This window comes from Propithecus coquereli, unplaced genomic scaffold (assembly GCF_000956105.1).
Source record: "Propithecus coquereli isolate 6110/MARCELLA unplaced genomic scaffold, Pcoq_1.0 Scaffold165, whole genome shotgun sequence".
NCBI classification, from domain to species: Eukaryota; Metazoa; Chordata; class Mammalia; order Primates; family Indriidae; genus Propithecus; species Propithecus coquereli.
The window spans coordinates 4,062,526-4,088,148 of record NW_012141080.1 but is presented as its reverse complement, the minus strand read 5'-3'; the positions used below and the strand labels follow the sequence as shown (position 1 = coordinate 4,088,148).

Here is a 25,623-nt window from a genome sequence, read left to right as displayed (position 1 = left end):
TGCAGCCTGTCACTGCAGGGCTGACTGCACCCAGGTCTCATTCGGCTTGGCTCCATCGCTTCCACTTCATTATCGAAATAGCAAATGTGTCTAAGTCACAGGATGAGCGCCAGCCTCAGAGTTTAGCGGTGGGCACCTCTAAAGGAATATCCAATTCACCCTGTTATTTGAGTCTGCTAAGAAGAAGAACTCAGTCCTGGGAAAATGAACCCAAATTATTCCTTTGCTTCTGATGACTTTTCAATCCTCCCTAGCAGTACATCAAACCAAGAGAGCTATTCAGTGTGCCGCTACATAGAATTCCATCTCCAACACGACTGAAAATCTTGAGCCAAAATTATAGTGGGGATATTAGTACTGGTTCTTTCCTCTATCATATCCTAACTGGAAATGTGTAGGTTACTTCTTTTATTTGTTTGTGCAGTCACTGGAGAGGAGAGAGTTGGAAGGGTGGGTCTGATAGTTAACAAGCCAGGGCTAACTAGTGGAAGATAAATCACATTTAAAGGAAAAACACACATGATTAAGTATAGGAAGTTCTCCGTCTAAACCAGGTCCAACAATGCCCCTGTTTCCTGTTATATTCTAAAATAATTGGTTATTTATTCAATGCTCAGGGTTACTGGAGTGAGCAGTATGAGCTTTTCTCTTTTGGGGCTGTATGGAACAGTGAAAAGCAGATAATCTTTCTTATTTGCAGCACTTCCAGGGTGAGATAGCGTGCTTCTGGTTATATTGCTTACCTGGGGACAGAAAATGTAAATGCATATGAAAGAAAAGAAAAAGCTCATTTACTTCTTCTTTCTGAACATTTTCCTGCTGTATCATCTATAAACCATTGGCAAAAAGACTGATAAGTGGGATGAGATTTCCAGACAGACATTCATCATAATGAATTTGGAACATATTGATGTTTTCAGAGCATAGTGAAGCTTAGATACACTGAGACTAAGAAGCGGGCTCCAATTCAATTTCAAGGGCATTTTGGCATTGCATTTGGTAGGATTTTTCTTCATTTCTCCTTTCCTGCAGCATGTATAGGCTGGGAGCAGGGGTAAAGATGATGACATTGTAGGAAGAATAAAAAAGCTCTGGGCACTTGGATCCAGGTTGTACTAGTACCGACTACCCCTCTGAGCTCACAGAAAATTACTGAACTCTCCTAAATCTCACCTGCAAAGAGATCATAATAATCTTCACCTTGCAGGGTTGTGCTGAGGCTGAAAAAAAGAAAGAGATAACTTCCCCATGGTTCTAATTATAGTGGGTTCTAGAATGTTCATTCCTCACTAGGGGAGCATTCAGTTATGAGTGAGATTTCTTGTGTTTGATTTGCATTGGTTTTTTGACTCCAAACTACTGCAATTTTGTGCAACTGGTTTGCCCACAGGTTTTCAGTTTTGTAGACCGGTTTCTATTTAACTTGTATTATAATGGTAGTAAGGGTCGTACATCTTTCTAAAAATTAAATGTTTTGTTACAGAGAATTTCAAACAGGTACAAAAGGAGTCAGGATAATATAATAGACCCTTTTACACGCTACCTTACTCCCAAAGCCGTCAATTCACAGCTAATTCTGTTCGATTGTTGGGTGCCTCTCCTCTTTGACTTGATGATCTTCTTCATCAAGTCAAAATGCTACTTCCCATTTCCTGAAATACTTAGGCGTTTGTAAAAGATCACTTAAATGTATCAGTTAAGTAAATATTTAAAGGAACCAAATTACAAAATACAGAGGCTATTTCCCCCAAACTTTTGTGTTTCGTGATTGAATTTTGAGCCCAAGGTGATAGGAAAATGGGAGTCCTGGATGGGGGAGGGTTCTATACACACATAGTTAATCTAAAGCCAAATACTCTTGTTTAAGAGCAGCATGACACGAATAAAGGGGAAGACAAGATTTGTCCCACCCACTTCGCCAGACTGTTGCCGGGAGCAACAAGGTAGAACATGAGAAAGGCATGAGACTTTTAGGAAGTCCTAGTATTATAAACATTGTTCATAAAACTCAATAATAAGACAACTGTAACGACACATGTCACAGAATATTTCAAATATTTTTGGCATAATCTTTTATTGTCTCAATGGATTCCAGATGAATATCACTCTTTAAGTCACAGTCAAAACATTACCTCGTATCCTTTCACGCTGTCTCCCAGAGCTTCGACAATCCCAGAACACTCAAATCCCGGCACCAGGGGCGTCTTGGGAGGGTTGTCAATGTTCCCCTGTCGAACCATCAAGTCAATGAAGTTTAAACCACTGTGAAGAGCAAACGTGAAAAGAGAGAAGTCCAAAATGAGGTCCAAATGAAAGTACTGGCCTGGTTTTCTGTCCTTCCCTTCCCTTCTCCTACTCTCCTCCTTCCCTTCCTCACTCCTTTCTCTCCTCCTATTTTTTTTTCTTTCTGGCAAAGTGTCCCCAACAGTAATGCCACTTAGCTAGATGTTACCAACAAAGCAAAATTCAATTATCTCCACACAGATAAGTAATACTTTTATGGCAATGACAGTCGTAGTTGCAGAGTTTATGCTAATTCAAAAGAGGGCCCCTTTAGCGTCTCTCAGAGCGTGTTTACTCTTACTTTAAAAACACATATTGACTAGCTTGATCATTAGACATCCTAGCACTTAATCAAGGGTAAAATATGTACTAGGAGGTAGCTATAAACAGACACGTGGAAAACAGCCAGACACAATGGCCACCAGCTAATGTATGAAAAAGAGAGAAAGAGAAAGAAGACCTAAAAGCAACCAACCATCTCTCCTCAATCATCACACACATTTATGCTGGTACTGTGCATAAACAGCACCGACCATGGTAAACAGGAAATATCAAGAGACTGCATTATGTCCTGCTGGAGGAGGGTGACTCAAGAAAACAGATCAAAGAGATGGCTGACGGGTATGGGGATACCGGAGTGTTTGTTTCAAATATGGAAGTTATCTCTGGCTGAGAGATATTAGTAGGTATTTTCTATGAACATATTACTTTTGAAATAAGAAAGTTATCACTAAAACATATCCAAGCCATTGCCATGGAAGACTACATCCTTGATTCCAGTGATGCTACCAATGCTCCAAACTCTTTTATTTTTTCAGAACTACTCTTGGGAGTTACATTTAACCCCCCTTTACTAATCACGTGGAAAAACCCACATCCCACTGAACATGCATTTTTTTTTCCCAGCAGAAGTGGTTCTAATGTACTTCCTGTTTTTATAAGCCACCATCTAAGAAAGACTTGGGTTATAGAAACCAAACTGTTTAGTTGACCCAAGGCCCATTAGCAACTGAGCAAGATGACTTGAACTATTTCTCAAGTACGTTCCTTGGCCTCTTTGGAGACAAGGAAGCATCTAGCTCCTCCTCCATCCCCTGGTCTCACTCATCAGTCTCATCCACAGACATCAGATAAAGGTGAGGAGGTGGCTTCCTTAAAGAATGAGTTCAAAAGTCATCACCTTCTCGAAGTTGTCCTGACCATGAATCAGTCAAATTTCACATATTACCCCAGACTGTGTCTCTCTAAAACAGTCTCTCCTTGAAGGCAGCTGCATGTCTCATATTTCTTTGCTTCTAGAATGCATGGCATGCAATAGGCCCAAAGTAATATAGTAGGTGCTCAACTAACATCTGCTGAATGAGGGAACAGTCATGGATATTCTAAACTGTGTGCTGCCAGCCTGAGTACTAATTACTTCTAAAAAGCAGCCAAGGCATTCTCAGAGTAATGGATACATTTCTGAACTGTATGTGTAGACTCCCAAAGGTCTTACTTTGATGGTCAGTAGTTATTCAGGTCATTTTTTAACCAGAATGTTCTCCAATAATGTGGTCAGTTTCTTAAGAGCTTGAGGAGACCTGAGTACAAATCCCAATTCTATCATTTCTACTTATGTAACTTTGAATAAGTTACTGAATTCTTCCACTTCTCAATTTTCTCATCTGTAAAGAGGGTGTTACGACAGTATCGACTTTACAAGGTTGTCATGAAAATTAATGAGAGTAAAGCACTTAAGCATGGTGCTAAGTACATAGTAAGTATTTAATAAATGGTAGCTTTGAGAGTCACATATTCAGTTAAGAAGGAAGAAGTGTGAGATACATCTTAGGAAGATTCCCATTAGAAAAGGATTAGTTATCCAAGCGTGGTGGTGTGTGCCTATAGTCCCAGCTACTTAGAGGATGAGGGGGGAGGATTGCTTGAGCTCAGGAATTAACTTGAGTCCAGCCTGGGCAACAAACATAGCAAGACTCTGTCTCTAAAAAAATCAATAAAAATAAAATAAAATTTTTTTTAAATGTTAAAAATTGTTTCAGAGCTGACATGGAAAAGCTTTAGCTATCGCTGAACTTCAATTCTATGAAATGGCCCATTTTGTAACACAACCAAATAAATAAAGCATCACTATATAACAATAAAAGAAATGTCTACACCCCAAATCAAGCACTCCATCTCATTTCACACATAATTTTAGCTCACTGTGTGTACCTTTGAGTGAAAACCAATGGTTTCCCAAGACGCTGGTGGAGGAATATCAGAAAAAAATTACTTGACAGTTCTGCAAACACAGTAGCCCCTGGAGAAGGATTCATCCCGGGCACTTATTATGCTGCTCAATTGGGCTGACTTCAATCGCCATGAATTGGGCCTGGTGATTGTAAATTGAGAGCCAGTGATTTAAATCCCAGGGAGAAGGGCTAGTACTGCCTTATAAAGCCTGCAGCATCCTCCTTCCTCAGTGAGGCACTCAGTGATTCTGTCAGGTTGTGGAAATTGCCACCTTTACTCAGGAAGCAGGCATATGAGTGTCATTTATCTCCACACAGTGGGGAGACAAACAGTTGTTAATGAAGTACCTTCACATGTTGTGTCAGACCTGTCTCTCCTCGATGCCTGTCCACCCACCTTCTCCTGACATGGATACAGCTAGCACTTACCCAGAGTTTAATTTGTGGCAAGAACTGTTTGACAAGTGCTTTACTTTTGTTATTTAAGACTCAAGACAATCCCATAGGGTATGAACTATCATATCCATTTTTTCAGATCAGCACACTGAGATCCAGCGAAATTAAGTAATTTGCTTAAGGTCGCATCTTCAGAAAATGTCAAGGTTAGGATGTGAATTCAAACAAAATCTAGAAACTGGAGCCCTCATGCAATGCACTCCACTACCTCTTCATGGGAACTTCCCCATGCATCGCCCTGGCTGAAGGGGCATGTTCAAGGGCCATGTTGATAACTCCTTATCTCTTCCTCCTTGCTGAGGGGTGATCGCACCAATGGTGGGCCCAGCGTTGGAGGAATGGCCACTCAGAATCTAGGCAGGAACCCATTCCTTAACAGGAATAAATTAGCCAGTCCAAGAACTGGGTGTTCTCTCAAAAACTATGAATCGGGAAACAAGTATCAAGGGAACTTAGCAACAGAAAGGATGTCAAAAGATAGAAATGAGCTAGAGGGCCCTAGTGGACCTGAGCTTTGGGGAAGCCTAAGTGAAAAAGCCAAGAGGTCGAGGAATTAAAAGAAAAGAAAAAACACAACGATCAATAGAGTCAACCCAATAGCCTGCACCAGGCTGAGGCTATACAGACTCCCATTGCTGAGTTGCGAGAATGAGACAGTCCAGTCTCTAGACTTAGGGAGGTCTGGCTCCACCATGCTTTCTGCTCTGATTTCTGCAAGTTTCTTTGTTACTGTTTCCTTTTTGTTGCTGTTTCCAGCAGAACCTCTTTGCTTGGGTGCCTGTGTGGTCTCCAATAAAACAGAAAGATACAAACTAAAACAAATACTATAATCGATTATCCCCAATCACCCATTGAGACAGACATTATTGACACCATTTTCCCGCCAGACAAAACAAGTAACACTGTTTAGAGATAACAAGTTATTTACCGAAGGGCCACACAGGGCATTATGAAGCCATAGACTTAAACTTGGGTCTCTCTAATACTTTTCTTTTCCCACCACAACAGGAGAAAAAACCAGGAGCATATCAACTATACATCTTCACAATTGCAGTTTCCAGCATTCTCTAAAATAATTTTATTTTTACCTGGAAATTTTTTGGGGGTGGCAATGACTATGCTGATGACTCAGGCCCATACAGGGGTAAAATTATTATAGAGCTCTTAAACATTTGAGATCATTGCAAAAAAAAAAAAAATGTTGGAGAGTGCCTGACATAATGTTCTGTTAGGTAATCCTATTTTTCTCAAAGATTGGTATAATTTTAATAAATAATAGAATATTGTTTCGGTTTTTCTCCCATACTAAATTATTAGCCAGAGGCTAGGTTTTTAAAGAGTTATTATGGAGACACAGCATCCTGAAGGAATGAAGGCAGAGATTTAAGAAAGGGACCCTGAAAAACTCAGAACATGGTATGAGGGATCTGCAGATATATGTGAGAGAAGACAATAGGAAAATTAGCTGGGGACATTCCCTTTAAATAATAACAATTTCTTACATTGGCATAGCATAGCACAGTTTACAATGTGCTTTCATACAAATCTCATTAAACTTTGTAACAAGGCAAGAAAAGCCAGAAGTGTAGATATTATTATTCCCATTACATAGATGTGAACATTGAGACTCAGATGAGAAAACTGACTTGTCAAAGATGGCACAATTAGCATGTGACAGAGCTGAGACTTGGAGTCAAGGTCCCCAAACTCCTTGATGATTGTATATCCCATGACACCATAAAATCCCAAATGCAACTAAATCGAATATTACTGAAATCAGTAATTTCAAGATTCAGGGATAAGAAGACTAAGAGGAAACAGTGAAAGGGAACAGATGTAGGTGCATGGGGTCAGTCCCTACATTGCCATCAGTCAGCTGTAGACCTTGGCTGAATCTCTGAAGCCCTCCCCAATTCTCACATGGCTTCAAATATTATCAAACTCAAAGCTTAGCAATGAGGGAGAGATACTTGGTGGTCTTGAAAAAATACACTGACGTGGATGCTTAGACTCTATGTAGAAGCTGAAAGCTAGCCTTGGCCTTCATACTTTCTTTTCTGTTATCTATTAAGTGAGGGGTGTCACCCTGTAAAGTCTCCTGAGAGATGTTTGGCTGTCTTCATTCTGTGTTCTACCAAAGTCAACAAACATTGCTCCTGTCATGCTGCTGCTATTTTAGGCATGAAGGTATGGGCCATTTTAATCTTCATTCTGTGCAAAAGGAAGCTGAGGACTAGAAAGAATAAATAAAGCACCTTGTCCAAGGTCATATACTAGGTACGAGAACTGGAAATATGAGCCCTTTCTGCAAGCTGGAGTGTTTGAACACTGGGATACCATTCCGTTATCTATAAACCATGGTGTGTATGGCTGCTGTGTACTCTTGTCCTCAAAGCTTGTCATTTGGGATATGTTAAGTTTTTTTGATATGCTCACAATATCAAATGAAGACACAAATGCTCTCTTAAAAGACATCACTGACTGGACGGCAAAAGAATCAGCCCAGCTATAGTTACATTAATTTTCCAATTTGAGACGAAAATTGACCCAAAGAAGGGGTTTAGCAAAAAAGATACAGGTAGCTATGGAGAAGGTCCCTTGTCTTTTATTCTCCTGGTAAAATGAAGCCAGAAGTTGCTCAGATGGAAGGATTTTAGGGCTTTTGCCATCCTGTCTTGCCCTCAGGTTGTCAGTTTTCTAGCACTGACTATGGGAATCCAAACATTGTCAGACTGTTACACAAAGAACACCCTGAAGAAAATCTCCCTCTTCTTGAAAATTACTTCTTTATCAATGTAGATCAATAGAGCCCTATCATATACTTTGGTTTTACGCTTAACAGAAATCACAAGTCTTACCCCATGATTGGCTCAATTATGAGACAGATGACCAAAGAACTAACCTTCGGAAATCCATTGTTTTACTTACTGAAGGGATATTGTCAGGCATGTCGTTTGTTATAACATACATTCACTTCTTTATGAAGATAGGAATTTTTCCTCAAATTGCAGCGCAAGGATTGGTTGTATGGATTTTATAGGCCTAGTACAGTATATAAACTGGTTATGTTTCTTTCTTTGCATTGGCTATTAGGAAGCTCTGAGTCAAATTTGTGGCATTCATTCTCTATGTCATCTTAACATTCAACTTTATCTTAACTTATGAATGATTTGGAGTTTGTGTTTTTAAAAATCTTATACTTTATTACAATGGTTCTCAAATTTTATTGTGCATCAGAATTCCCAGGAGAGCTTGTTAAAACACAGATTTTTGGGCCCCATCTCTGAGTTCCTGACTCAGAGGTCTGGGGTGAGGTCTAGAATTTTGCATTTCTAACAGTTTCCAGGTTATACTGATGCTTCTGATCTGGGCATCATGCTTAGAGAATCACTGATCTAATCCTTTTTTAAAAAAGCCAATTCAAGTCCTATTTTGAATGAGACTGGGTAAAAATTAATAGATGATGATTAAATAGATAAGAAAATGAAAATCTCTCTCATTATCCTCTAGGGAAGTTGAATTTTTTGATCCTAGTCCAGAGGATTATATTTACCCTTATTAAATTTGGTTTTATTAGATTAAGTTTCATCATTTCAAATTGTCTGTCTCTTTCTTGGATCCTAATTCTTTCACCCAAAAAATTGGCTCTCCCTTCCAGATTTGTATTCTCTGAAAATGTGGTTATCATGCCACTGATATTGGATAGACCATCACATTCCTGGTTAACAAGGATGCTTGTGAAGAACATGAAAGATGTCACAAAGGGAATTTATAAGACTAGCTGACATCCTAAGTTTCTTCAAATCATGAGATCTTATGACTCTATGAAATAGCTCCAAGACACTTTGAATTCGTGTGTAATACACTCAGTAAAGACCATGAGGCCTCACTCTGCAGGGGCAATGGCAGTTGGTCCGCTCCCCACATAGCCGTAAGTGCCGAGTAGGGGAGGTATGGCCTGATGGAGCCTTGAGTACAATCATTTCTGGATGCATGTCAGATCATCATGGCATTTATTTATTTATTTTTAATGTGCACATCCCAGCCCCAGCTCCGAGAGTCTCTTTAGCCCAGACGCACACTCTCATGTGTCCCGAGGGTTGCAAAGGCCCACTCTAGTAGCCCAATGTCAGCTGTTCCCATGAAGAAGAATGTTCAAGAAAGGATGGATGCTTTTTGGGAGGCCTCTCACATAGGGCTTTGTGACTGTTGAAAGGGTTCCCAAGACAGTAGCAGAAGTCTGGAAACTGCTCTTCTAATTTCTCTGATGATGGAGCAGGGAGAGAAAAAGAAATGATTTGTGGCCAGTAATTGTGATAGATAACATTTATGGGGTACCACTATGTATCAAGCATGGTGCTAAGTGCTTTCCATGCATATCATTTAATTTTTACAATAACCATAAACAATGCTAAGAGGTAAATGACATCACTCCCATTTTACAGAGAACAAAACTGAGGCACATGGACATTTACAAAGCCAAGGTGTGAAAGCAAATGATGAAAACCCAGAGCCTGCACTCGTGGATACTGTACTTTGCTTTCCTTTAGAGAGATCATCATTTGGTTTTCCCAGTTACAAAGACAGGACCTCTCCACTCAATCAGTACATTGAGCACTTACAGTATACTGAGCAGTACACTAGGCAGTGGATACCCAAAATTAACAAGGGCCTCCACATTCTTATGTGGAAGCAGAATCATAAAAGCTGATTACAAGATGATGTGATGAGTGGTTTTATGGCATGTAGGCAAAGTGTTCACATAGCCACCAGGAAAGATGCTACCATACAAGATAACCATGGAGTCAAAACATTGACCTCCAGAAAGTTTTTCCCCAAAGGGTTGTTCTAGGGGTCCTCTGTGGTCACCAGGGCTGAGTTTAAAGCTTTAGCTTTTTGGCTTCTCCTCAAGTGGGTTGTCAACTCTCCTTGAGCCTCAGTTTGTTCATCTCATAAATGGGATAGTAACATACCCACCCGGCGGGGTGTTGGTGTGGGTGGAATGTGACGGTACATGCAGAATGGAGCACCTCACATATAGTAAGTGCTCAATAAGTGTGAGCTCTATCATCATCATCATCATCACACAAATAAGGTATCATAGGTCAGGCTCCCTTTGCAGCAGAAGAAGGTTCAACAGGGAGTGTTCTAGGGAACAACACCTGAGTGGGTGTGAGGGAAGCTGCACTGGGCACACGGAGAAGGTGAAGTCTGATGTACTAATAAAGAGGTCTCAGTTCATTCTTGGAAAGTTCCAGAACTAGTATGATCTTGTGAGTAATTCTGAAAGAAGGCACGAGGACTGGGCCTTTGTCCCTATGCATCAATGAGTCATGGGATGAAGACTGCCCACAGGGAGGGGGTGCAAACTTGGGCAAGGAGGCTTCCTTCAGCTTAGGGCATTTCCTTAGGAGGGACCGGTTGTGCTCTGTCAGTCACCATCACTCTTAGTGGCTGGAGGAGGGAGCGCCCTGGACCTAAAGGGATGTTCTGGGTGGTGTATCCCAGCATCCGCTACGACGGGGGTGGTATGGTCTGCTCTTTCAGGGTTTTATCCCTTTGCAGTCATGGAGCAGTTGTCACGGGTGGTGAATTATCTATGGGGCTCCTTTGCATAGTGGTCCCTTAGGAGGAAAGATCTAGCAGGTCTTATAACTAATGGTGCAATGTCAGAAAAAAGAATGAAATCAGGGACCTGGAAAGTGAAAGAAAAGAAAACTGAAGGAATAAAGAGATCAAAGGCCGGGTGTGGAGGCTCATGCCTGTAATCCTAGCAGTCTGGGAGGCCGAGGCGGGAGTATTGTTTGAGCTCATGAGTTCGAGACCAGCCTGAGCAAGAGTGAGACCCCATCTCTACTAAAAATAGAAAGCAATTGGCTGGACAACTAAAAATATATAGAAAAAAAAAATTAGCCAGGCATGGTGGTGCGTGCCTGTAGTCCCAGCTACGTGGGAGGCTGAGGCAAGGGGATTGCTTGAGCCCAGGAGTTTGAGGTTGCTGTGAGCTAGGCTGACGCCACGGCACTCACTCTAGCCAGGGCAACAGAGTGAGACTGTCTCAAAAAAAAAAAAAAAAAGATCAAAAATCAAGGAAGGGGAGGAGATGAAGGAAAAAGAAAACAGGAAAGAGTAGCAGGCAGATGAACTACCAAAGTACATGCAGGATTGTACACTGCTTGGGAAAGTCTATGAAAAGTGTTAATAGGCGTTCAGGGCTTTCTATGTGTCTGTGGGAAGTCGGAGATCATAGAACGCTGGAGGAGTAGGGGATCACCAGGGAAAACATCATCAAATTCCAGAGGGGAAGTTTTTAGCAGCCCTCTTCCCAGTGAGCATTAACCCACCCCAGCACCCGTGGCAGCCTCCGCGAGCTCTGAGCAGAGGCACGCAGACCTAACATGAGGCATGTACCAAGCCAAAGCTGCAGGAGAAGGGGCTCCCTTTTTATTCTGCTCTTGTCTTGCTCATAATATGTTCATCAAAGCCCTTAACTCCCAATCCACTTGGGGTCAAACAAGCAGATGTTTGATTCATTTCCTCATCACCTCAGAACCGAAGTTTTGTTTTTGTTTCTTAATTCTTAACTGAGAACTTGCAAATGCCCAGGGTTTGCAAATAGGCATTGATCTCAGAGAATCATGTTCACAATTCTGTTCTCTTCTTTGCTTCCTTCAAGCACCAGTTTTGTTATGTTGAGACGGTGAGAAGAGACTGATACAAATTTGCTATGGAAGAAAAAACACTTGGTGACCAAAGCAAAGACTCTTTTTATGCAAATCTCAAATGGCACAGCTCTCGTTTGAGAACAGCCAGAATTGTCTTAGGTGTATCTCAGGATAGAGAAGCCACCTGTGTTCAATCCGAGGGGGAAAGGAGTATGTTTCGGGTGCTGAGATGCCCTTCTGCCCGTTGCTAGCCCATGGCCCTTGACACTGGTCCTCGTGTCCAGTTGCATGTAACCCTGCCCAGCCTCTCTTTTATATAAACAAGCCAATATAGCCATGTGAGATATAGGAAGTTTTCTGACCCATCTGATATTTTTCATAATGTACCACTTATTAAGTAAAAAAAAAAAAAATGCTGGTTTTGCCCCACTTTGATCCCTCTGTGCGTAATACATGCAGGGATGCTGACGGTAATACAACTGGGGATACAATCGTACAAGTTCTTTGTTTCTACAGTGTCTGGGAACAAAATTATATTTGGATATTATGTCTAAATTAGTATTCAAAACACACTTCAGGAGTATTTCCAATGCAGAACAAAATAGCCAAGGAGACATATTGAGAATCTAAATATCTAGAGCCAGATTTCAACAGAAACAGGAAAGCATGGTCCAAATGGGTCCAAAACAAGCTCTCCTTGATGCCAAGGCTAACCTTGGTCTCTTGATTCTGAGACCTGGAGTTAGTTACCTACTCTCAGCTGCTTCTGGGGACACAACAGGAGGTATTTATTCCTAAGGATCCAGCAAATGTTAACATCTCAATGCTCCATAGTTGATGCCGTCCAAGGCATTGACTTCAAATAAATGCTTGGCAGTGACTGGTCACCTAGAACATTCGATCTCATCCAATTTAAATCCAACAGACCTTCTGCTTTTTGGGGTGTGGCTAGGCATTAATGTTATAAGAGTGACCGTGACATCTCTGCTTCCCGGGAGTTCAGGGATCGACAAATAAATGACTATACAGTATGGCAATTCCACAAGAGGAAGCTGTACAAGGGTCATAGCTAGCACAAAGAGGATAGTTATTAACTCGCTTTGCTGGGATCTGGTGTTTCTTACAGGAAAGTATTACTTAGGAATGGGTGTGCCCCTTTCTCCTACTGTCTCAACCTCTCCAGCCCCATCTCGCCTCTCCATGGAGGGGAGAAGACAGCACAGAGGGGTCATGGGTTGATGTCTTCCTGGAGCCAGAGGGGCAGGGTCCCCATGGAGAAATAGTCCATTTTTTAGCAATAACATGACAGCTATTTCCTGAGATATTACTGCTGATAAAAATTATGTTTAGTAAAACAGTTATTCCAATAGAAAAAAAAAGGAAGTGAAGACTAGAACAGCAATATCCAGGAAAACATTCTGCGATGATGAAACCATACTGTGCCCACACTGTCCAATATGGTGGGCACTGGCCACGTGTGGTTACTGAACACTTGAAATGTGGTCAGTGTGATTGAGGAACTGAATTTTTAATTTTGGTTAATTAATATCTAAGTGTAATTAGCCAAAGAAGGATACAGGAGCAGGATTACTGCCCTATTATCTTCCCCATAGATTATGAGCAAGTTTAGGGCACCAGGCTTGTCTTCAAATGAATCTTTCAATGTTTAATGCTTAGCACAAAGCACACTAAAGGCTGGAAGACAATGATTTCTCCACTGAAGACATAAATAGGAAAACACCTAGGAGTGATTTGAGCTCTTCCCTTCCTTCTTCTTGCTAAAAGGCGTTATCTCTTAGCCGTGCTTGGCTGGCAGCCGTGTTGTGTGCACTGTATGATGGTGAGGGGGAGATCAAGATCAAAGCCCTGCTTGATTGATGTGCTTTGGAAAGAGCAAAGATTTACTCCTGGAAGATTAAAGAGTAGATGTGAAAGATGAGCAAAGATAGACGCAAAAGACAAGAAATAGGAAGGGCAAGGTTTGAAAGTCTGGGAGACTTTGAAGAGAGCAGGAGAGAGTTTGGAGGGAGCAGAGGCATTGGGGGGATGTAGAGGGGAAAAGAAAATCTCTGAGAAGTTTTTCTCTGTATCATGAATGGATCCAACTGTGGTATTTTCTAAAGGACTCAATACTTTGACAGTGTTTTTCAGTTACTTTGGAAGTTCAGTCTCTATTCAAGAGCAAACAGGCCCAGCTCCCTTAAGGATACAAAAGGAAGGAAGCAAACTAAGAAAAGGAAAGAAAACTGTTAAAAGAGCAAAAGAAGGAGGTTCCCACAAGTGCTGCTGGCTGAGGACAGAGATGTTGAGGCTCAAAGCAGGTCGGAAGGTGAAAATTGCCTTCGCTATTTATTTCCTTTGAAGTAGCAGTCCCAGAGGCATGGACTGTCTCTGTGGTCAGACAGAGAAGGTCTTCAAATCTGAAAGGACTGTTCAGGAAGGTGGCTGCGTCATGCATCCCTGGTTCCGGCTGTGAAACACTGAGTCAGAGTTTATTATGAAGTCCCCAATCGGAACCATTTTCGTGAGTTTAGCTGGGAGGATAAAGACAATCCGATTACAAAATCATTCAGACCAGTCATAGGAACAGTGGGTTTAATAGCTCCCCATTAGCAGATTGAACTAGGCGTAGCATAGATAAATGAAAAGCAATTCTTTCTGATCCTAGACAAGGGATGCATTTTTATTATTTTTTTTTTTTTTTTGAGAAAGTCTGTAACTTGACAGTCTGCTCAAAGATGCAAGTGCCCCTGTGTCGGGAGGAGAGGCCGGGGCCATGAAGAGTGCAGTTTGAAAGTCTTATCTGAGTTCTCTGGAATCACAGGACTCAGACTGTCTGGGCCAGCACGGCTGCTCCCATGCATCTCTTCTCATGAAGAGCAACTACGTCTTCTGAACAGTAACAAACCTCAGCCTAAGGGAAGCGTGAGTTGGAGAATACAGGCCTGGGGGAAGCAGGCTGTGGCTGGACTCCGAGTGTGGGACGTGCCATGACTCAGGCCACCTTTCAGCTCTGGGGGCTTGTGTCTGGGGCAGAGCAGTAAAAGGCAGGGACGAGGAGGATAAAGGTGTGGGCTCTGGAGAGAGACAGACCCTGGCGCAAGTCCCAGCTCTCTGTAGCTTATTAGTTGTGTGATCTTTAGCAAGTCCCTTCACCTCTTTCATCGTGTTTTGTCATCGGTCAAATGTCTGGTACCATAGAGATCCCGATAAAACACTTAGCATAGAGCCTGTGGCACATAGCAAGTACTCAATAAAGGCCACTATGATGAACATGATGACATAGAATTAATATATCTTATTAACTTCAAGCAGCATGAGCATTAACTATATAAGGTAGCATATGCTGCTTCGTAGCCTGCATTAGGGGAAAGAGGGCCACAGCATGTCTCTATCTGGAAGGGAAAAGAGATGGGGACGTGTCCAGGGTGGCTTTAGTGTCTGGCAGTGGGAGCGGAACAGGGAAATGAGAAAGGGTCAGAATCACTGGGGAACCCATGCAACACCCCCTAGGAGACCCTTGCAACACTCTGGAGGCATCAAAGGGTGCAGATTGGGGGGCTTGACACCTACAAAGGAGGGCAGAGTCAGAGTCGTGGAGACCCTGTTTGTTTTATGATTTCTTTTTAACATCCAGGCTAGTGGAGCCTGGGGTCTTGAGGTATCCGGGCATTGCAGGAATGCACGAGTGAGTGCTCTTGGAATAACTGTCTCCAGCAGAGCTCTGGCCTGCAGCTCTCGACAGAGGCAGATGTCAGTAAGGAGAAAATTACCGAGCATCTTGAGAAGCCAGAAACCCACATTTCCCAGTCCAGGCAAAGCAGTTATTAGAGAGCACAAAAAGTGAATTTCTGGTTCCAAGAGAACAGATTGTGTTAAAGAGAAGTAAAACTCCCTGAAAACATGGTTCCTCTGGTATTCCTCCAGGTTTCCACTCAGAGACCTTCATGGTAAAGGCCGGAGGACAGATTTGGGTTTCTTGTTGGAGAAAGGTGAGGTGAGGGAGGGGAGCTTGAAGCCACGCTCCCTTGGAACGGCCACTGTTTGCTTTAGAAAGGTCATATTTACCAGAAAGTCAGTAATACATTTGCTCATCCCCCAAACACTTATCGAGTGCCTACAGTTAACCAAGCATCACGTGTGCTTGGCATTCAACACTTTATTGATAATAGAGAAAGTTCTTAGAATTTCCAAGATTGCCAAAGAGATTTAAAAGACAATGGGGCCTTGCAGTTGAAAATATTATATTTGTTATTTAATGTGTAATAATTTTGTGCTGAGAAATGTAAGATCCCAGGATAGGGAAGGGAGTTGCTTTCTCCAGTCCCCTCTGATTCTTCACTTAAGAGTCTCATTATCTGACAGCGATGGCTAGGAGCCACTTAATAAATGCTTGCTAAGTGTGTGTGTATGAGAGAGAGAGAGAGAGAGAGAGAGAGAGAGAATGACAGAAAGAGATCTCCAGGGGCTGGTATGTGATTCACAAAGGACCAATCAGATTCCTTCCTTAGTACAAATTAGGAGAAAAAAGTTCTCTTTGCACTGGAGCTTGCTAAACTTGTATTATACAAGGCAGCTGGAGCTAAAGGCCACCACCTTCCCCAGCCTCGAGAAGAAAGCTCTTTGCAGTAGGAGACATGAAGCTAATTCATGAGAAGAGAGAGGGTAAAAGATGGAAGGGGAAGGGGAGGAGAGAGCCTAGAAGCTCAGGGGCAAATCCACCGGGATGGCCGGCATGGCTGAAACAAAGAGAAGTCAGGGAGAAAGCAACTGGTCTTTCTGCATCAGATCTCTAATTCTGTCCCCCTTTCTGACACACAGTAGGAGCACAGGACATTTTGGTTCCATTTCCTCTCTTATTCCTTCAGGAATTAATCTTGATCTTATTGTGTGTGTCATGGCATGGCGGCACATCCTGCTTGGGCTACTTTTGATGTTATTGCACCCTTTGGGGGAGACATGTGGAGTCTGAAGTGGGGCTGCCTTCAGAAAACTTCAGGAGGTACAAAGGGACTTTCTGACATCCTCTTTCTTTTCATCTCCTCCCCACCATTAATATCTATCAAACACATACTATATGACACAGACTTCATTTCTTCATTCATTAAAATATTGAATATGTCACCATCTATTTCTGACACTTCAAATGCATTATGTATTTTTTTAATCTTCATACAACAAATTTACCCCATACTATTATTATACCCATATTACAGATGAGTAAAGTAAGGTTTCAAAAGACTAAATCATTTTCCTGAGGTTACATAGGTTGCTAAAATTATTATAGCCAGGATTTGAATCCTGGCCTGTTTCACTTCAAACATTAACTATATTTTTTTACAACCAAGAAGCATACTGCCTCCCATCTAACTGGGTGTGTAGTCAGTGCCAGTGCAAGAAATGAATCTAATCTTTCCTTGCTCACAAGTTCATTATTCTGCATGGGGTTCTGGGGACCGCAGTCACATAGAGAAGTCAGGAGTAGGAGGACCCAGTGCTTTAGCTTGCCCAGGGGGTTCTGTGTGGGAAAGCACCATTCAGCAGGTCCCCAACCCCAAGACAGTGCTGGGGGTGAGGCTCAGCTGAGGCGTCAGGGGTCACTGACAGGAGATTAAGGACAGAAACTGGCTGCAAGCTCTCATCGAGAAAATATCACATTTAAAGATGAAACAGCTCCTTTCACTGGAGCATCTATTTTGTCTCCTGGGCCTTCAAACGTAAAATTCACTCATTTTAATACCCTGGCTCCAATTGATTTTCTTGTACGAAATCACACACAGAGGAATCAAACTAATTTGAGATTACACATTCACTGCCCTTTTGTATGAAGAGTCTCTTCTTTCTTCTAATTAAACTTTTTCTTCTATGACAAATGCCAAGATGTCAAAAAGGATCTCTCCTAGGAAAGAGAAGTGCCGGGAACTTGAGATCATGGGGATACTATTCTCCATGCCTGGGTAAGCTTTGTTGTCAGTGTTGAACGTCGGTGATGTGTCCAAAGGTTGTAGGATTTGGATTCCTTAGAATGAGAGTGAACCAAACTCCAGAGGTTGGATTGTCTATGCACACCCAGCTAGCAAAGAGTCCCTGCCGCCACCCATGGGTGGGTGTACAGAGGGCTGGTGGGATAAAAGCAACAGATCGGTCCAAATCTATTCCCAATCCTGGGAATAAGGTTCCAAAACCAGCATCCTAGTCCCTGCTACCAGGGTAGTTTGGTGTGAGAACTGTTGGGCGATGAACCAGGAGATGACAAGTCCAGTCTCGGTTCTGCCTTTTACAGCCCAAGTGACTTAGGAAGGGAAATAACCTTTATTGAGCATCTACTATGTGCAAGGCACAGTCAGGACTTCTCCAGACTCTCAGGTAGTCTTCACAATGATGCTTAAAAGTGGGTGCGATGACCAAGGTCAGGATGCGGACACGTTGACAGTGCTATTTGCTTAAGCGCTCAGCTAGGCAGGGTTAGGGTCTGAACCCAAATCTATTACAGCTTCTCACTATTTCCACTTCATCTCTGGGTCCCGGTTTCCTCTGCGGGTGGTAATTCCTGTGCCACCTACCTCCCCAGGTGGTGAGGATCAGAGGAAAAGGTGATGTGCGTACCTGGCTTTGTCGCTGAGGAGGTGCTGCAAGCAGAAGGCAGGGTGGGCGTATCGGTCCCCGCTCCCTCCACCTGTCATGATCCACCTGCCCGTGGTTTCTGACTAGGGCCTGTATAATTGACATCTGGCTGCTGTTTATGAGAACCCGCTATATGTCAGATGTTCTATAAGGTTTTATCTCTGTTTTTAAATAGAGCAAATACACCTTACGGAGCTAAGCAACCTGTCCAAACACACATGGTTAATAAACGGCAAAGCAAAATGTTAACCCACGTCTGCCTGAAACCAAAGCCCAGCACTTTCCATACCTTCCTAATCACCTCCACTCGATTCCACCTCCGAGCAGCCTCCTAAAGGCTGAATGAATGAATCTTTTCTGAATGGACCCAACCACCTTCATTTCTACTCTTCCTTCAGGCAATTCTTTTTGATCCCAGCTTATTTTTAACTCCACACTTTTGATCCCCTCCCCAGAGCTTTTAATCCTGAGGACATACCTACTACAAACAAGTAATCAGAATCATGACAACATCAATGATTTTTAGCAAATTAAAATGTTCTAAATGGCACCGTTAAGCTGTTTGCCATTTACTTCACTTTTATTTTACCGAAATTATTTCCACTTGGATGAACCCTACTCCACATAAAATATCATTACAACCAATTTTAATTTCTCCATCTTTTTTTTCTCTCTGCTGTAAATTTTACCAATTATTGCTTCTGTTAGTGGGGTTATTCTTTGGTGGCTATTACTTTTTTTTTTTTTTTTTTTTAGCAGCAGAGCAGAAAAATTGGGAGGAGGAGAGAAATTTGCAGAGATAGAAATTGATGGAAAAGGGATGCAGAAAGGAGGAAAAAAGACAAAAAAGCTTCTCTATTGATAATGAGGTCAAAATATTCTCAGAGGGCAAGATGGTTCAGTGTGAACAGTGGGTTCAAATGATGGTTCTTTGCTCCTGTGGGACGGAAGAATCTCTGATTCTGGGTTTCCCTTCCTCCTCGAATTGCTGGGGACACAAGAAGTCCATTCCATTATTGGACAAAGAGAAGACGTTGTCAGCACACTCAGCCCTCATCAGCAAGGATACAGCTAATTAGAAAATGCCAAGTTCAATAAATAAGCATGACCCCTAAGCTGGCACCTCCGTCTTCTCATCACCAAATGAGGCTCAGAGATGACTCAGCATAGAGTCATCCTTTCCTGTCAAATCCTGATGCCTCCATCCGACACAGAGTGATTCAGAACACTTTATTCTCATCTTTACGTCAGAGTGGCTCCGGCTTGGCTATTAGAGACCCCCCTGAGCAATTTCTCCATTTTGCAAACATCTGTGTCACTTAACCTCATGGACTCCATTCGTTTATTTGAATAAACACGGGGAACATCATGTTGGCCATATGTCATTGCATATCAACCTTGTTAGTGACAGTTTAATGCTGTGTTGCTTTGGGATATTTTATACTCAAGTTGCCAATGTAGCAATGGCCCAGTCAAGGAGAAGGAGGCAGAGGAAGGAATCTGATATCTAGGGTGGATCCAAGGAATGGTGATTCGTTTGAGCAGCATGGGTATTCTGGGTCCATAGTCATAGTAACTCGATCCTAGGTGGATTCCCCCAAACATCCCATCCTCAGGAGTGCAGGCAAAATGGAAGTGGTGCAGAAACGCAATGGCCATTTTGGGGGAAGGGCAAAATGGCACTGTGCAATTTTGAGTCTTACCAGTTCTATTTCAAATCAATGAAATGTATTCATGGCTCTTCCTCTATATTCCTGTTTCTGTGTCTGTCTGCCTCTCTCTGTCTCTTGGTTTCTCATCTTCTCTCTGTCTCTGTCTTTCTCTTTTATGCCTTTGTCACTGTGTCTCTCTGATGCTCTCACTCCCAATCATAAAGAGTCTAGGAACAAGGCACACTTGGATTTTCACACAGCTCTTCCACTTACTAGTTTAGCCTTCATCTAAATGTCAGTGCCCTCATTTTTAAAATAGAGAGAGTAATACTGATCTTGCTGAGTTGGCACAAGGATGAAATGAAACAAAGCGTATATAGCAGGCAACTCAGTTCCCGACTCATAACAACTGGTCAATAAATGTTTGTCCCTTCTCTTGTCTCCTGTTTACTATATACCGGTGGTATATTAGCATCCCACCAATCTGGTGGCTTTCTTCTGGTGTGGCCTGCCCTCGGCCCATTTTCAGCTCAGCCAATGGAACCACGACTCGCTGGAACCATTTTTCATCCAGTTGGTCTCTTTCCAGTAGTTTCATGTAGCCTCTCACTGTAAATCATTCTGGGAAAATAAATGTCCCCAATCCATTAGTGCCTTTCTACCACAAGCCAATTTGAGCCACAAACCAGACAAGGCTTGTTAATGGCCACTTAAATACATTCCTGCAGCCCAACCTGGAGACCCTCTACCAGCCTCAAATCCTAGTGGCCGCTGTCCAAGAGGCACTCCACTGTGACAAGACTGATGGCAGCAAAGGCACAGATGTGATCCTTATCACTTAGGGGAGAACCACACACCCTGGTTTGCCTAAGACAGTTCCAGTTTGTTCCAGCTACCCAGGAGTAATTGCGAATTGTGTCCCTTTCGCTTTGCCTCATCCGGATCCCTTCTATGGGTTGTGCAACCGTTCCCCAATTCTGGACGTGTTGGCTGCTCAAGGCTCAGAGCTGTCCCCAGCTCAGAACTGTACTCAAATAGAAGCCACCTCTGCTTGAGAGGTTCCATGCCCTCACTTAGGAAACAGCCCACAGCCAATGACACAAATGGCTCCCTCTGCTCCTTGGCTTCATGGTAGGACTGATTCTGGGGTGGGATCGAGGTGTGACCACACCCTTGTTTAGCTCCTTCCTCTGTCATAGCCTACTTCCCTTGCTCCCATAGCCCTGGAAGCACCCCTTCAATATGCCACTTGGAAAAGCACTCCTGTGACAGGCTCTGCCTTCAAGGAGTTAGACCTAAGACATCCAGTTAGCAAGTAGCAGAGCTGGGACTCATGTCTAGGAAAGTCTGACTCTTATGCACTAAGCAGATGGGACGTAATATTATCTATATTACATGATTAAAAAGATGGCCCCCAGGTTGTCAGGTCACTGAGAGGCATATGTCATCTAGGTCTAGATATGACAACAGCAATGATGACAACAGTAACAACAACTGCTACTTATTGAATGCCAATAAAAAGCCAGTCTTTTTATTGCATCTGATCCTCTCAACAATACCACGAGGTTCATCTTATGATCCCCATTTTGCAGATGAAGCTCAGGAAGCTCAGAGAAGTTGGGACATGTCCACCACTGAGGTCACATGCATGGGAAGAGGTGTGGCTTAAGCTTATATCCAAATCCATCTTTCTTCAAAGTCCACATGCTTTTTCCACTTGGCTACTTAAACCTCTTCCTGAATAAATTATTCAGTAAATAATTGAAGACATAGATCTGCCATCAGAGCTGAAGTTTTCAAAACAATTTAGACAGAAGACTCTGCAATCCCCAATCTCGTGTGATAGTTCTTTTTGAGCTGTGTTTGACCAAAATGTCTCCACTTTCTAGGAAAAGTCATATTACTTTGGGAATAGCTAGGGAATGTTCTCTTAAGCCAGACATAAAAAGATCAAAGGAACCATATACACTGAAGAAAGGAAAGAAATCAAGAGTACATGCCAAAGGTTCAGAGAGGAGAATCACATTTCTTATGGCCTTTCCACCAAGGGAGACAAAACAGAATAAAAGAAAAACAGCAAAGCTTGAAGGAGAGGCAGATTCAAATCTTAACTCTACTATTGTGTGATGTTTTTGGCAAATGATTCAATGTTTCCAAGCCACAAATGTGCTCTTCTGTAATATAGGAAAAATACCTGTCCCATTGGTCCATGAATGAGAGAGGGTAAATGAGATAAAATATGTATTTCTTCCCACCTCGTCTCTTCTATTTCCATAAAATTTATAGAGTAACCAACTGGAACTCTCATTCCAGCTCTGACTAATACCAGTTCAGATGGACTATGCTTTCTTCCCAAGCAAAAAGCATACTCTATTTGATGATAAAAGGTTTCTATTAAAAATAGCAGATAAAAGGGGGACCTTCATCCAGGCAGCCATTCGCTGATTCATAAAAATACAGAATGAGTCATCCTGGATCCCAAGGCTAAAACTTTCAATCAATGGGCATCTTTGGCCAGCCAATCCCAGCCCGGCGGAGAAGGAAGGGCCCAGCAGGCCATCTTTACAAGCTTATTCCAACCCTCCTTTGCAAAACCGATTAACTCTGCTTCCAGCTTGGTGAAAGAAAAATCAATCTGGGCCCTTTGCAACACTGTATTCCAAAGGTACCCCTGTGCCTGGTCGGCTTCCTGAATGTGTGTGTGTGCGCGTGTGTGTGTGTGTGTGTGTGCGTGTGTGTGTGTCTGTGTGTATAGCTCCACTGAAGAACAGGCTTGTGTGTCTGGCTTTGAAAAATCAATCTCCTGGCCTTCATCTTGACATTTATTATTTCAATAACAGTTCCTTTCAGCAGTTATGCAGTTAGCATAAGGCTAGAGAACACAGACATGTGTACTGCAGATGATGCTCTTTCTTTTGAAAAATAGCTTCATTATTTTTCACTCTCCAAATATATGGGGGCTGTCCGGAAAGTATCCAGCCATTGTCATACGTAATTTTCACAGTACGTGGCTGGATACTTTCCAGAAGGCCCGCATATACTCAGACATAGAGTCCTAGATTCCAATCTTCAATTTGGAGGGTGGGTCATATATTACATATATATATATCAAATTCCACATATGTACATATATACACACATATATATGTGTATATACATATTATTTTTTGGTGACACGGTTAAGGAAGGAGAGTTATAAATATAGCAGGGTTTTAATTGTACTAACCAGAAGCTCTTCCACCAGCAAGTGAATAAAAATAATGACTCCACAAGCCCCCTCCAAGCTCTTTCCTCAATCCATTCATTAGACAATAACTCATTTAGGACACAGTGTGCCAAGCACTTTGCTAGGCATCGTGGCTTTATCAGTGAAAGGGCAGATATAAGCTCTGCATTCTGGGATCAATCAGCTGGGTGCAGTAAGAGTTAACAGAAACAATTGTACAGGATCCCCCAGTCTGCAAAAGCCTCTTACCCCAAATCCTCCATAGAGGCCCAGATATGACCAGCTGCATATATCAGGAGCCAGCCAGAGATCACTGCCCACTTCTCCCACCAGCTGCCTTCTAATCTGGCGAACGAAGCCTGGGTGCTCTCAGCGTGGCCAAGGGGAGGGGACTTCCCTTTGTATTTTTCCTGTCTCTAGATTTGGTACAGACTCTGAGTTTCTTATCTAACCTGGGAACCCCTGAGCCGGCTGCTCCTTTAGGGAGCGATGTGTGTGTTGGGGGCTTTAAAACACAGAGATGGGAGGAGACGGGATCCTCTCACCATAATAGCAGCAAGTTCCCCTTACAAGTTTCACAGGCACACACAGTGTTGGGTTCAGGGACTCTCTCCTGGGTCCGCCCTCCCCAGAACTTCAGGGATATGATGGCATAGTGCCCGCACACAGAGAGGCTTACACTCTCCCGGGACAATCCCAGCTAGGCGTGGGTCCGGAGAAGTTCCCCCTGGAGAAATGGGGAATGGAGGGCAGCTTAGAGAGCAGAGCTCTCTCTGAGACCGGATCAGGAGTTCGAAGGTGATGGATCAGGGTTTTTTCCCCTCTGGGAGAAACACGGAGGATGCTAGTGGGGGAGGGAGAGAGCTGGGCTGCAGCTGGCCTCGCCCCTCACCAAGCCTGGAGGCTGGGTACCTGACCTTGCCTCCCACTTCCTTTCTCTATACCAGGCCACAGGGAGGGAAGCGTGCGGGAGGCGGGACCCAGCGGTGCACCCCGTCCCAGTCCCATCAGGACAACAGCATAGAGGTTAAAAAGATCGAGTATCCAATCCTGGGCCAAGCCACTCAGTGGCAGCTGAGTGATCTTGGGCAAATCACTCATTCTCTCGGTGCGGCGGTTTTCTCACCTGCGACGGGTGATGCTGCGGCTACCTGACTCATTAGGTCCCAGGAAGTATTAAATAAGATCGCGCACGTAAAACTTTAAAAAGGGCGGCTGGCACGCTGTAAGCCTGCGGTTATTATTTTTTAATCCCGTTAACCCTCAACTCCGCCGTGCTGGCGGCTGTGCTGTCCTACCCGAAGGAGAACTCCGGCAGCGCAATCTGGGTGCCACCTTCCTCCCCGTCCCCAAGAGCTCACATGCTCTCTTGGTCACCCCTAGATCTGGCTTGGGGACACGGGGGGCCACCTCCCCGCATGCTCCCCAGCTCTGGCCGGCCGCGGGGAGGCTCTGAGACCCGGCTGGGGCGCGGAGGGGGCGCCGAGGCTGTCCCCGGGGCAGCGACCCCGCCGAGGCTCTCCCAGCCCTCCCGCAGCGCGGCGCGCGCACAGAGAGAGAAAGCGAGAAAGGCGCGGATACTGGACCAGGCTTTGACGCGGATCTTGAGCTCGCAGTCCTGCGGCTCGGGCATGGCCCTCCTGCTGAGCCGCAGCTTGTTGAGCCCCCCGAAGCCGGCCAGCACCACGGCGCGCATCTCCTGGGCGTCCCCGAGGCGGTGCGAGCCGTCGCCGCCGCCGCCCTCCGCCGGCTCCTTGGTCGCCTCCTTCTCGATCATCTGCTCCGTCTCCTCCGCCTTCTCCACGCCTTCCTTGGCCATGGTGCGCCGGGGCGCGGGGCGCACGGGCTGCGGGGGCTGCGGCGCGGGGGGCTCGGGGCTCGTCTCCGGCGGGTTCCTCCTGTTGAATGTGGGATGCTCCGCTGTGCAATGGCTGCAGCCTCTGCGAGCCGCGGCGCCGCGGTCCACAGCCTCCGCCGTAATCCTCGCAAGAGCGGAGCCGCCGTCCGCCCCACCTGCGCCCCCCACCTCCCGTCCTTGCTCAGACGAAGCCTCACCCCGCTTCCTGAAGCAGTCTCACATTAGGCTCTTGATCGCAGCCCTAAAACCCGGATTTGCCCAAGACCTGTGAATAAATAAAACACACGTAGAAAGGCCACCGTGTCATCCGTCGTGGGCGCAGTACTTGGTTATATACGGCGCGGGCTGGGGCGCCTTGAAATGGACAGAGATGAATGTCTGGGCCTGGAGGATGCCTTCCCGCGACAAGGTTGCCTCCTCTCCCGCGGGTCTGCGGGGGCGGGCGGGATAGTCGGGAAATTGGGCTGTTTCCCAACCCTCTGGTTCTGGGTGGAAGGGCTGAGAGAGTCGGGAAGCGGGAAGCCTGAGGTCCCACTCACTGCCCTGAAGCGTCCGATCCAGGGTCCTCCGGACCTCCAGGGTCAGCCAGGATGCTCCTTCCCGGGCACCACCAGGGGCTTTCTTACGA

General features: G+C 44.1%; 1 protein-coding gene across 1 annotated transcript in view; it reads right to left on the bottom strand.

The window, feature by feature from the left end:
• VAT1L (vesicle amine transport 1-like) overlaps nucleotides 1-25,038 on the bottom strand; it is a 133,645-nt gene extending 108,607 nt beyond the window's left edge. Inside the window, exons 1-2 of the mRNA XM_012641529.1 lie at nucleotides 24,724-25,038; nucleotides 2,133-2,262 (exon numbers count right to left, since the gene is read on the bottom strand). Of these exons, the coding sequence (XP_012496983.1) occupies nucleotides 2,133-2,262; nucleotides 24,724-24,956 (363 nt within the window). The 5' untranslated portion in view covers nucleotides 24,957-25,038. The remainder of the gene's footprint in view (nucleotides 1-2,132; nucleotides 2,263-24,723) is intronic.
• Nucleotides 25,039-25,623: the final 585 nt, after the last annotated feature.